The sequence below is a fragment of the Falco rusticolus genome, chromosome 10, assembly GCF_015220075.1.
Source record: "Falco rusticolus isolate bFalRus1 chromosome 10, bFalRus1.pri, whole genome shotgun sequence".
NCBI classification, from domain to species: Eukaryota; Metazoa; Chordata; class Aves; order Falconiformes; family Falconidae; genus Falco; species Falco rusticolus.
The window spans coordinates 14,175,131-14,189,014 of record NC_051196.1 but is presented as its reverse complement, the minus strand read 5'-3'; the positions used below and the strand labels follow the sequence as shown (position 1 = coordinate 14,189,014).

At 44.5% G+C, this 13,884-nt stretch overlaps 1 protein-coding gene and 1 long non-coding RNA gene across 5 annotated transcripts in view; one reads left to right on the top strand and one right to left on the bottom strand.

Annotated features, from left to right (window-relative positions):
* Nucleotides 1–6,542, top strand: part of BBOX1 (gamma-butyrobetaine hydroxylase 1) — a 41,391-nt gene extending 34,849 nt beyond the window's left edge. For 2 of the 3 annotated variants that reach the window (XM_037401612.1, XM_037401613.1), the window contains 3 exons: nucleotides 1,869–2,065; nucleotides 2,739–2,905; nucleotides 4,501–6,542. In XM_037401612.1, coding sequence (XP_037257509.1) covers nucleotides 1,869–2,065; nucleotides 2,739–2,905; nucleotides 4,501–4,661 — 525 coding nt within the window. In that variant the 3' untranslated portion in view covers nucleotides 4,662–6,542. The remainder of the gene's footprint in view (nucleotides 1–1,868; nucleotides 2,066–2,738; nucleotides 2,906–4,500) is intronic. The other variant, XM_037401614.1, reaches the window with a different exon arrangement.
* LOC119154275 overlaps nucleotides 1–13,884 on the bottom strand; it is a 42,619-nt gene that overhangs the window by 9,370 nt on the left and 19,365 nt on the right. The window lies entirely within an intron of this gene.

Genomic DNA, 13,884 nt, shown 5'->3' with positions numbered 1-13,884 from the left:
ATTGATTCAAGTTAGACACTTATTTACCCTTTCATACTAGACAAAAAAAAAGCGGCGCATTCCGTAAAGCTTGGCAACCACCAGAGAAAAAAAGTTTTCACCTTGTCCCTGTCATATCAGAGTCTAAGCCACATAACTCAGCAGAGAACTGGAAAGTAGTAGGGACACGTACAAAGGAGCAAAGATAACCCTGGAAAAGTTTGCTCCCATAAACCTTCCCTTTCTAATGTTGTGGAGTACTTTGTATCAGTTGTTTCTATCATCAAACCAAAAGCCACCGTGAGTTATCCGCGAGTACCAAATACTTCACACTAGCATCCTGTTCATTAGCGCGGAGTAAGAATGGAACAGGGCTTTTAGCTCACTGTCTTGTCCATGCCAAACCTCACACTGCTATGGAACGATAGAAAAAGAGCGTAACCTTTCTCATTCAAGAAATGTTTGTAAGAAATAAAAGTATTAAAGCACATTGAATTATTTTTTAACATTGTCCTGAACGTGTAGTTTTCTTTATTTATCTAGTTATTACACAATAGTTGAATTCTTAAGACATATTTATGACAAGTATGTGAAGAAATGGTTTGGAACAGACGATGATTAGTTTCAGAACTGTTCCATAGAAGTATTTTTTAGATTTCCTAGGTTTTCATCTGGCAACTATTTTTCTAGGAGGTGTCCTGTTGAAAACAAAAACCCCAAGCAAACCACAACTGACGGTTAGATCTAGCAGAAACATGAGCTCTCTAGAATGTAAAACTAAATTCTCATTTGCACTAAATTCTCCCTTTCAACTTTTCCAACGTCGCTGACCGTGACGTAGGGCACGGCTGCCCTGCTTGGCAGTGCCAGGCTGTGCCCACCCTGCGCGAGGCACCCGCAAAAGCAAAGAGCTTGTTGCCTCCTGCTCGCTTCAGCGGGAGGCCCCAGTCCTCCCCACAGCTTGATGGCCAAAAGGAGTACAGGGGAGGGCGGGAAGCTGCTTCATCACACGAATAAAGTAGCTGATGTCCTTTCCAAACAAGCTGCCCTTCTACACTGTCGGTTCAATCAGTTTCCCCCCTCGTCATCATCTTCAGGGTCTGCAGATCCAGCGGGTGGGGGGCTCTGGGACGAGCCCTGTTCTCTGCTCCTTTCTCTTCCAGTGGTTTTTTTTATTGGGGTTTGTCTTTTCCCTCCTCCTGGTGGTCTCCAAAATAATTCACCATCACAGAAGGGAGAGGTGAACGCTCCGTGTTTTGTGTGGTGTGGCTAAGATGAACGGTCGCGCTTTGCGTGATGCTGGACTGATGCCGCAGGCAGCTTTACCGCCGTGTCAGCGTCTCAGATTGACACCGGTGCCACCAAGAGCCCAATTCACGCCTTCTGCCCTGTCTTACACCTGGGCAAGTTTGCTGTGAAGTGGAATGAAACTTTCTTAACCCTACCTGGGCACAGAGACGCCGGGCCCGTTGCCTCCTGTGACAGCCACCTATTCCCCTCTGTGAGCAGATAATTCACAGCAGGTTTTGTTTCCTCAAGACAATCCTCCTTGGTGAGATGAGACTGAAATGCGTTTAAAATGCTGTTACTGGCACAAAGAGGGACTCGAAGGAAAGAAGCGAGCCCCAGGCCCAGCAGCTGACCTGCAGGCTGCAAGCATTTGAAGGCGTCCCAGCCGGGATGCAGTTTATGAACATTAATTTTCTGCCTTTGGGACAGCGGTGGCAGGGTGCTGTGAAGCAGCAGTAATGGGAACTCAGTCTTTCCCTGAAAAAAAATGGGAAAACAACCCCAAAAGCCCAGAACCACAGATAGGAAGGAACCGATACTAATGAACTGTTAAATATGCAAGCTAATTCGTTTCGTAACAAGATGTTAACTCCTTCCAGGTTCAGTTTCTCCATTGTATAAAGCAAACGGCTGCAGGAGGTGAAAGCCAAGTCGTCGATGGATTTCACGTATCCAGGATGCTGAAGAAACAAAACCCTCAGGCATATCAGATCCTGACCTCTACTGCTGTAGACTATACAGATATAGGGGTGGACTTCTGTGATTTTGCTGTGCAATGTAAACAAAGGATTATAGAGTGAGTAGTTTCAACACCATGGGAAAATAAATCCCCTGTTGTGTGGTGGCTCGCATGTTGGTAGGAGAAGGTCTGTTCCTGCCACCTTGTGGGGAAAGGCTGGTTCAGCTTGGTCTGCGGGTATTTGGAGGGGTCTGGGGGGCTGGGTTGGTTGGGTTCGGGGTTTTTTTGCCAGTGTATGACTTCTGTGCTGTGTACCACTGCTTGCCTGATTCGGTTTTGCCACACACTAGCAAGAAGTGCTGGTAATCAGAGCAGCTTCTAGGTGCTGCCACAGGTTAACAGCAGCTGGGGCTGTTCCTAAATTCCAGCAGATGCACATTTGCATCACGCAAAGAGAGGTCATCATTTGAAGCGTTCCGATTAAGAACTATATACTATGAAAAGATCAAACACAAATTTTCATAATCTGCTGAACTGAAAAAATTGATGATTCTACAGCTGAGGAGTATAGAAAATAGATTAATTTTTTTAGCACGTTAAGCACCTACACTTTCTCCGCATTCTCCCTTTTCCTAGTTAGGTTTAGTTATCAAAACCCAACCCAATACCAATCTGAATTTCACTATAAAAACATACTGAAATCCCAGCAGGAGAGTTCATTTGTTGTTTAACCATCTTAACATGTTTTAGTAACGACATAATACATTCCCTTTCCTTCTGTGTTTCATAGCGTGGATTCCAGGGGCGAAGCAGTTCGCATCAATTATAATAATGCAACAAGAGACACGGTGTTTGACATACCGGCTGAAAAAGTGAGGCCGTTTTATGCAGCTCTAAAGGAATTTGATGATTTATTAAACAGCGCAGAACACAAGTTTACTTACAAGCTGAAACCAGGTCAGTAAATTGCCTCTCCTCGCAATGATTTTCCCATGTTTTTCCTAACAGCCAAAACACTTGAGCATTGTTAGCACTGGTACCGAGAGGAAATCTCAGTCCTTCCATCACCTGTTTTATTTCATAGTGCATCCTTATGTTCACGTTACAGATTTCTTTTGCCATTCTTACAGTATAAAGGAGAAAGAACAAAAAAAGGTGGGGGAGAATAGCGCTTACCCATACCACATAGGAAATTGTAACTTGTCATAGCGATAGCACCACAGATGGGAAATCATGTGTAAGACTGCTGGGCCATCCCAGCTCAGTGTCTGTTTGTTACATGATACACAATCACATACTTTTCCTTCTGCTTCATTTGATGCAGAGTACAGCCATTAAGCCAAACAATTCCTTCATGACACTTCAGTTGGTTAGTGAGGCCCCTTCCCGATGGCTGCAGGAGTTGCACAGCATCTCCAGGATGATGCTGATGCGTAACGTGCATAACGCTGAAGGCAGCTGAACAGTGCCGGGGGGAATTCAGTTATCGTCTTTGCTTAGACACCAAATGCCAGCATCGTGCTGGATGAATTGCCGAAGGGCACTGCTGCTCTGCTGCTTTTTCTGGGTGGCCTATACAAGGTGTCTGGAGGCAGATCTGCAGAAGAACAGAGTGCTCTAAACTTCAGCTGGAGTTGTACAGGGCTGTGTTTTTGAACGTAAAACATGCCCCAGAAATGTCCTTTACTCTTTAAAAGTCAGTCTATGCATATATTTAACTACTTCGGCCTTAATCTCTGTTCTTTCCTTCCTTAGCTGTAAAATTAAGATATGAACGGTCCCTCATCTCTCAAGAGATGTTAAAAAAGTAAATTCATTAGCAGATCTGACTGCCGCGTGTACGGTGATGGTAGTTTCTTTAAAATGTCTATCAGGAAATTAATATCTCTCTATTGGGAACACGCAATGAAATAATTTATAAGATCACATAATAAATGGTAAACCAAAGTACCTCACATTACATTAGCACTATCCATGCCATCAATTAACACACCGAAAGGGTGGTAGAGGGGAGGGGGAGAAGGAAAGAAAGACTATAAGGTTATTTAATTAGAGATTTATCATAATGGTGGCACACCAGGGAGAAGAATTAAAATGGCATGCTAGCCTTCATGAGGTGATTTCCCAACTTTCAGTGGCTTGACTTTGTTCTCATAAAATTCTCTTAACAGGGACAGTAATGCAGGATGTGTATAGCACAAAGAGTAGCCAGCTGATCAAATAAAAACCATCCTACTGGCTTTTACTGTTTTTAACCTTCCCGTGGATTTGCTGTAGTCGCCTTTCCCCTCATGCTCTGCTTTTCTCAGTATGGGCTCCCCTACCGCTCTGCTTTTTAACTCCTGGTTGTACAGGAAAAGCAGCAGAGATTGAAAGGGGCCTGCCCTCTCTGGTTGAGCATGAGCAGCTGAATTAAAATTACTGTGTCATTTCCGTACATCTCCAGCCAAGCTACTTGAAATTATTGCTCCATCAGCATTGATACAAATCCACCTCCACATTATCTGTCTGCAACAGACCAAATATCAAACCTTGATGCAATCTCTTTATAGGAGACATAGTGACATTTGATAACTGGCGTGTGCTTCATGGTCGCCAAAGCTTCCCGTCGGACTCAGAAGTGACTCGTCACCTGGAAGGTGCCTATGCAGACTGGGATGTGGTCATGTCAAGGCTCCGGCTCCTCAGGAAGAGGGTCCTGCATAGGGACTGAGCTCTCTTCTAACTAGAATGAGCAAAACATAGATTGACTAACCTCAACAACAACAAAAAAGTTTTAAAATCGTGTTTCCAGAAGCTAACATCACATATATATATATATCTCTGTCTGAGTTCCATAAGCTAAGAAAACTGTTGTTTATAACAATTTAACATTTACCTGTACCCTGGTCTTTCAGTCTGTAAAAGGCATTGCTACCTCTGTGGGTTCATTTGTTTTTTAAAATCAGGGTGCAAAATGTCTTGAAAGTCTTCGCCAGGGTGGCTGGGTATCACAATGCCTTCCTTCGCCTCTACAAGCACACCTGCCCTCCCTAGAAAGCTTGGAGGGCAGCAACTAGAAAAAGCTTCAAGTATTACTTACTAAAGACTTGTTATGAACAGCACCTTCCTCTGTTTTCTGAGCGGCATTCTTTATTGCATAAATCATAACTAAAATTCACTATCAAAATAAACAACCACTGCTGTGGAGTTATTTTTATATACACGCTTCTCCAGGTAGACCTCCACTTTAATGCAAGATCTTATTCAACAGATGCTGCATTGTGCCTCTCCCGTGGTACATGTGATGACTTTCACAGCCACAAATAATTTTTCCAACGTTTCTAAATCCATAAGCTCAGAAACAATAGAGCTACCAGAGAATGCATCATATTAATTTTCCGCTGCATTAGGAATAGAAATAAATCTCAGTGTAGAGGCCACAGATAGGGTCAGAAATCCCATCAGATGCTGTGCACAGAAGTAATTAATATCTGCAGAACAGACAGACTTTTGAGTAAGGTCAGGAGGAGGAATGCTGGTGCTGCTCGGTGGCTGGAAACCACCAAGCACAAGAGGTGGTTATTGGCTCCGCACCTGACAGAGAAGTGGCAACTGACCTCAGATCCATTTTTGTTCTACCAAATAAAAGAGCACACACCTCTGATAGACTTGGTCTGCAGGGTCTTTCCTTCTAGGTTGCATTCTGAATAGAGATTACGCTATTAAAAAAATTACTGCAGCCAAAGTAGTGGGGTTTTTTTCCCCTATATTCATATGCCAATTTGAAAGAAAAAGAATTTTGAAAGTCTTATTCTTATACCCAACAGTATGTCCACAGTTTCTTTTTTACTGTCCTTATAGGTGCCGAGCTAATGGGATGCCCTCTCCCCCGTGCTGCAAGCCTAACAAAATAACCACACTTCCACCCCCAGATTGCTCTGTCCCACTCTTCATTTTCAAACTATTCCCTGAAAGTCAAAGAATTCCTAGTCTTTTCATAGCAGGCTAAAACAACAGAACTGTTACTCCAGAATTAAATAACTGCAGAATTAAATGTGTCGACACAAAACCCTTCAACATGAGCGAGGAGCTAACACCAGCTTGCAAACACTTCCACTCATCATTTACAGTCAACAGGTATCTCAGCTGAATAATCAAATAAAATAATTAATAATAAAACAAAACTAAACTAGCACAGTGTGGTTGAAATCCATTCCTCTCTAGTAAATAGTGAAATGTTCTTATCAAAGTTATGACATTAAGATATAGTGTAACAAAATTGGATTTTAGTGGTAATTTGATTTCTCGGTGCCTCCTTTAATAATTAATTTTGGGAACATGGAAAGTATTTTTTGCCTTTGCTATAAAAGGGGGAAAAGATGAGGAAAAGTTAATGCGTGTATTCTCTAAGACACCAGCAGTGCTGTGCTTTAACTGTGATATTTTCCATATAACTATTGAGTGAAGATTGCCATTTATAATGTTAAAACCAGACATCTTGGGATTTATACCAATGGTTAATAGGGGAGAGATATTTTCTGCTTTTATTCTGTACTTTTCTAAAAACTCTTTTATTGGCATTTCTGTTTATTAAAAGCTTTTACGGAACTGATTACTGTCTTGAGGTTGTACCTCATCTCACACATAACGTCTTGCACACAGATACGAAGTCATTTTTGTTATTTACAAATATTTGTAAATATGATTAGACCTGGATCCATTCAGGTTTGTCCCATATACTTACATCGTTAAAATACAACTAAACTCATAGCTTTGAACAGTTGTGGGGAAAACAAAAAACAACCAAAAAAAAAAGCCCCAGAATTAATCAAGGCTTTTAACGGACCTAATTTTGCATTGCTGGAATTTTTTCTCAGTGACATACACCCTATTAAAAACTCCCACAAGAGATCCCTGAAGTTCCTAACTTTATGCCTGAGATATGTTGTGTGTTATATACCCGTACCTCCTTGAACTGAACCGCATTTCCCAAAAATACGTAGTATCGACATTAAATAAAAGAACATAGTATTTTTTTTTAAAAAAAAAAAAGGCATTGCAGACCACAGGCATATGCCACATACACAGGCAAGATGGGCAGGTGTAGGAGTGCTGTGCCTCCAGGTTCCCAACAGCACAATCACCCTACTTGCCTGCAATTTGCAGTATGTAATTCCTTTTATATTGTATATAAATATAATCGTAGCTACTATATATTCAGCAAAGTATTTCCTGCAGAATGGAGTACAAATAATGGTCGCAACTGTTTGTCAGTTTGCGCGAAGTCCTGCGCAAACAAAACCTAATCCCTGTGAGCTGTGGCATGATGTCCAGTCTAACAGGAAAAGGGCTGGACAACCCACACAAGCCTGAGCACGATCAAAACTTACATTTCTGGCTGCAAACTCTCTACTCAGCTTCTGGGATCCAGCTACTATCTACATCACAAATTTTAATTCTAAACACCTTTGTGTCTGCTGTAGCCACACTGGGAAAAGAGAGTGTTTCTGTCACTATCCGTGTAGTAGATCTGATGATTGCACCGATGCCTGGTCAGGCTAAATAATAGAAGAAGCCCCAAATGGGTTTATTTCCCTTTTGTCTCCAAATCCACACTGAAGAATGAGATGGCAAAGCTTTCAGATGGCTCTAGCTTCTGGTCGGCTGCCACAGTGACATGTGCAGGTCACCCAGCACGGCAGACCCAACTGCCCCTACCGTACTAGAGAAAAATCAGCTGGTAAGAGGTGTTTGCAAGACAACTCTGAGGAACCTTTGGGCTGTGTCCAGAGGGTGCTAACAGCCACGATTTCACTTAGCTGGCTGTACTCCAGAAGCTATAGCACCATGTTATCTTTGTGCTGTTTGTGATACACCAACCAGCCAGCCAGCTGCGTCTGGTGGGCTCTGAGCACAGGTGGAGAAACAGGAAAGATACATATTCCTTTTATTATTTGCAAATTCCTTTTCTCTTTTGCCCTATCTTTCTTCACCTGGCACTGGATTTTGTAGCAATGGGTACTGGCTCCAATCCCATGGCATTGTTCTCACGTGCAAATTTTAAAATATTTTTTTATATACCATATTTCCAGCTAGTGTTTAAAGCTTGCTGAAAACAAGTAGCATCTTGGGCACATCAGTACACTCCCATCTGTGTCGATCACCACAGCCCAGCTCTGCTTTAGCCACTGCTGTGCATGCCAGCTTTGGGCTGGGTAGGCAGTAAACCCGAGTCTGGAGAGATTTCCAAATGGCTGTTGGGGGAAGAAAGATGGATTAACTGCCTAGCTTTGCAAGTTGAAATATATTGCTATATAGGTGTCCAGATATAGCTGTACATACACAAATAGTATTTGTGTGTCTATGTACACGCAGGCAGACACAGGTGTAAAGGCAGATGCAGTCCTGCATCCCACAGGGGCTGTACGGGCTGTGATGAGGACGAGAAGGCTGGTCCCCACTGCTTTCCCAGCACACAGCTCTGCCTAACGCACCGCAGGGCGCACGGCTCCGCCGGCAGCCCTCCAACGTGCAGCTGCTGTCATGGGGTTGCATCATACCAGCACCTTTTAAACAGGGTTCCCATTGATCTGATGGCAGGGTAAAAGGTGACGGGTTAGGGCAAATAGACGCCGTTCCAAAGCCATGGGAAATGCAGGCACTAGCTGCTCCCTAACGCTTGTCAGGTATTTCTATGCAAAAAGACATTCAGCCATCAGGCTCAAATTCCATTGGTAGATTGAAGTTTATTTGCTGTATTCACTTTTACTCTAAGTTGGAGAAGTAGCTATGCTCATTAAACTAATGATCGCTTTGTGACTGATTCTTCCTTACTCTAAAAGACTTTCAGCTTCTAAGTTATTTGTACAAGTTGACAGAGTACAGAGCACATACCAGTGCTTAAAAGCCACCCTTCTGTAAATGCACAGCAAATTAAATGCAGCCTTTCATCACATATACAACGAATTTCTCCTAGAAAATACATATTTATTCTGTACTGTGCTTGACACAAATCAGAGAAAGTACTTAGGGGTATCATCTCAAATTCTTCCTAAGGCAAATGTGTTTTTATCCTAATCTACACATTCATAAAGCTGTTGCTTTAGGGCAAGTCCATATTAGAAAATTTCATGCTGGAAATCTGAAATCACTTTTGGTAAAAGCTAATATAAGAAATCTATTTAGTACACACATTTTAAATTTACAATAAAAGATGCCTCCACTCTGTTATGCCAGTCCAGTAGCACAAAAAACCATGGTAAAGACTGAGAAGCAGAAAAAGCACAAAAATCCCCTTTTAAAAGTAAACAAAAAAAAGCCCCAACCAAACAAAAAATCCATCCCACACCAACACAAAAAGAAAACAAATCGCCACCCCTCCTACGAAACCTTTCTATGCAACGTCTGATTGAAGACTAGAAAAGGAAATCATCAAAGCCAGGGAACTGGCTACATCATCCCTAGAAAATAGCCATAGCATCAGACTTTAACTGGAGCACAGCCATGGCAGCTGTACGGGGTGTTTCTGCCTGGAACCAACCTCCTTATCAGACGCGGGATGAGATCTGAAGAGCAAGGAGCGAGGGCATCTTGCAGCCGCTCCTCCCAGGGGCACAAGGGAGGGGAAAGGCACAACTCCCGGCCTCCTGCAACATCTCCAGCAGGACGGTGCTGGGGAACAAGAAAAGCAGCAGCAGCAATCAACGAGCTACTGTTTCCCCGCACTAATTAAAAGGATCTTCAGCAGAGTCACAGTGATTCGGCATGGTCCCAAGACTGCTCACATCGCCTCAAGGGCATCTGGTCAACCAAAGGACTGGGAGCTCCTTTGGGGCGTTTTGTAGGATACGAGCCAGTTTAGTTAGCAAAACATATCTCAAGTCCAATGTTTTATGTCTTTTTGATGATTTTTTTTTTCTTTTAATATGTAAAAGTGCCCAGTAACTTTAAAGCAGACAGAGTGTTTTCTTTGTTGCCGTGCCACGATACATGTCTTTCCCCATTAGCTCAAGCAAAATAAGGCAGGAGGTCTAAACATGTGGATAGCAGAGCATGGTTTCTCTATCATCCTTTCTTTCCAGGCAGTCATTTAGATCAATAACTACTTGTGTTGGCAATAATCGAGCTATGCGTCTCTTTCAAGTTATTTTTAGAAGCATTCAAAGCAGCAAAGATCACAGAGCAACAGACACGGAAAAGATACAGCAATTTTCAGAGTATGCCATACTCAATTTCTGAAATCTTGCCCTGCTTTTTCTCTTTAATCAAAGAGGAATGTTGTTATGAAAATGTGCTAAGGGCCGTACGATGCCCTTGAAAGGAAGCAGGCGAGGAGCAGGCGGCTGCTGCAGCGCTGCACAGCGTACCTCAGCTCCTGCCCTTCCAAGCACCTGAGGCCGGAGCTGACTGCGGTCCTTTGCCACCTCCAGTCCTGCGTTCACAACTCAGCCTTGCCATGCTGCTCCCTTGCAGCTTTGGCTTCACTTTGACAAGCGCACTGGCAGGGGGTCGGTAGGAGGAAAGCCTGACCCATTCATTTTCTTGGCTCCTCTACAAGATTGCCAAGAAAAACATGCACTACGCAGCCAGATCACTAGATTATTTTTTGGCAACTGCAAAGAGTTAGGAAGAGCCTTTCCTCATCCTTTCACGTTTCCCCAGCACCATGTGGCGGCGGCTCCCTTACAGGCACGCGGAGGCAGTTCTGTGCGTGGTGGTTGCAACTTCTCCTTGACTCCATCACTCCCCTGCCCTCACAACGTCGTCCCTTTGCCCAAAGGCATGCAATCCACTAGGTTCTTTAACTCTGGATATTTTATTTATAAGTTATATGCTTTCCATACTATTTACCTTTTACCCGTTGCCATTATTTCCATCGTTAATAATTTTAAAAGCATAATTTAATTGTTTTTTTCATAATGAGTAGCTATCGGCTAAAGGAACCATTGGTGGCAGAGGGCAAACATTGCCTCCTCTAGTGCACCTCACTTCTCTCCAGAGCTAAGGATTTGCTTCTGAGTGTTTTTGGTTTTGTTTTGGGGGGTTTTCCCCAATAAGATTAATTCTTTTTCAGTAAGAAGATGCAACAGAGGGGTTACGTCACGTATTTCAGAGCCTGCTTACGGCTACACCTTCAGTGTGAAGAGCTCCTTTCCCAGCCTGGGATTTAACCAGCCTAGAAGATTTCCACTTGGTGGTTTGAATTTCTTTCCCCAATTTGTGACCTCATCGCAGCAGTGACACAAACAGGAGCTAAAGCACAAAGCCATCTTCTTTGCATGGGAACCAAGCGAGGGCCAGAAGCTGACGGGCAGGGCTACGCCTGCGGTCCAACTGGGGCCTTGGGTATTGGGTCTTCAGTTGCTTTTATGGGAATTCAGATGAAGTTTGTGGAAACGTAATGAGATCCAACATCTTGTGAGAGATCCACTAAGGTCCGGCAAGACAAAGCATGGCTGGTGAGATTACAGCCTTGCCCTAGCCGGAGGAAGACAGTAAATCCTGTTCCATTTTTGGATGCAACCCGCAACCCAATTCAAATTGAGCCAAGTTAAATTCTCATAACTGAAGTTTAATCTTCAAATCCCCCCGGGGCTAGAAGCCTCGCGCCAGCCCTGCCCCCCCCCCCCCCCCCCCCCGGCTGGTGGCTGCAGCAGCCCTCGGTCTGCTCCCCATCCCTGCCCTGGTGCCGGGACGGGGGGAGCTCAGCCGAGAAGAACCACAGCCAAGGGGAAGCCAAGGTTCAGGGGAATTTCATCTCCATCAGATGAGTAAGGTAAACCAACATGATTGGAAAAACAGACCACATTTTTGCTGCAGCCTGGACAGATGTTTGCTGTCAGATGCACCGCACATTGTACAGCCACATCTGCTGGAAAAGCACTTTGCGGATGATTTATCACATTCCTGTGCCGAGGAGCTGAAAAGCCCCCTGAAAGTTTTCCACTTAATACTTACCGTTCCCAGCTTGGTGATCATCCCTGACATTTTCTACGTTCCTGTTCAAAGCAGCTCACAGGGGCGGGGAACCCTTCACCATCCCATGGCTTCTGGTGGTACCCTCACGGACAGACTCAGGGCATCTCAGGGAGCCAGGACACCAACATTTTTCCTTTTATGGCTGATGCATTGGGGAAGGGATGTTTTATCCTAAGGTATGGATCCTCTGCAGAGCCGCGCACCACGTAGGGTAAAGGGCTGTCCAGGGGTGCAGGCAGCAGCACTGCGAGCCAGTCTCCCGGCATCAGCTGCCATTGCAAGGGCAGGCTGAAGACAGTGAAACTGCAAAATTACTTTGGGGTAATTAATGATGCCAGAGCACCCACGGGGAGCTGCACTTTAGGAGTGGGCTGTCCTGCACATGTCTCTGCAGCCAGCTGCGTTTCTGGTATAGGGTCCTCCCAATGGCTGCTCTCCCTCGCATTAGAATTGCTGCAAACTCTGACAGTGGAAGGAGCCCCGAAACAGCAGAAGCCCCAGTTAGGAAGGGTTACAGATTCATTTAATCATAACACTGTGACTTTAAAGACAAGTAGCACCAACAGTCCTTCACGGGATCACTTGCTGACAGGGATGCCTGGTGAGAAGCTGCTCCCAGCAGCTTCTTGTGCATCAGGAGCTCTCCCTGACCCCTGGGGAAACCAGGGCTGCCCACCCCAGGACAAGCCACAGGTACCTACTGCACACATCACAAATAAGAAGTGCTGTTGATGACTCACGGAAAAATGCTAAAGAATGAAAAGACTATAGAAAGGCTGTAGCCACTTAGAAATATACATACTTCCAGTAGCTTTGATTTTTTTTAGGTTTTTTTTCCCCCCTGAAAGTGGCCTATTTTGGCTGATAGGAGGACTACCCACAGCACTGAAGATGTTTTGTTTCACCAGCACAGGCACTTAAAGACCTCCTGGGACCAGCACATTAGGGGCAAAAAAGGAGCGATCAGTGCCCTCAGACTTCCCCTGCCAAGGGCCAAGCCCAAAGCCACCAGTACCAGTGGAGAAGACTCCTATTAATATTAAGTACTGCTTGGACCACGTACCAAGATCTGAATACCTGTTCTGTTTGTTTTCCCTGTAGTAAATTGGCCTCAGGTTTACCTGCAGGTGATGAGATGGGACACCCTTCTAGCAGCCCCAGGGGATGCTCACAGACTTAGCCACCCAGATGCATCTGGGTTGAGAAACTCCATCACCACACTGCAGGCAACCTCAGCCATTAGTATTTTACGAAACCTCTAACTGGAAGGAGTCAACCAAATGACAGTGTGATGAAGGATGCAGGTTTTTTTGTGAAGCCAAGCTCTTCAGGTCAGTTTTGGTCACATCTGCTCTGTTAGTAGCAAATTTATCCTAGTCTGGTAGTCATTTTGGGTGTGCACCAAGCTTGCCCAATACCCCTCTTAGCCCAAATGTGGCTAGGAATATGGATTTCCCCTTGAGATAATTATTGAGCATGAATTATAGAGAAGTTGGGCGCCCATGCATGGCGGCACCATGCTCCCAACCTGATGCCTCATTTTCCAGTCCTTCATTTCCTGGAGCTCCTACATGCAGAGTTCCCCCAGCCATTTACTATCTGCTCTGGAGAGGAAGGTCACAGCTGGGCATGGTGCTGCTCACTCCCCAGGGGAACCAGTCACACTGCTAGTGACAGCAAACCGTGCAGCTTTCCTTCAGATTTGACACAGGAGGCATTCAGAAACAGCACAGCAAGGATGAGATGTTTCCAGCTTGTGCATGTGTCCAGGAATCCTGTGTTCCTATTGGGCTCTTTATTCTGGCTATGTCCTGGTTTCAGCATCACTGCAAATGCCCACTTGGAGCATTCCTCCTTCCACACGTGGCACAGGTCATAGCAGAGGAGCTGTAAGCGTGTTCCACTTCTCCCATGTTATCCCGCTGTCCGTACAGCAAGTGGTTCATTTGCAACCAGATTTTTGTGAGCTGCATGAA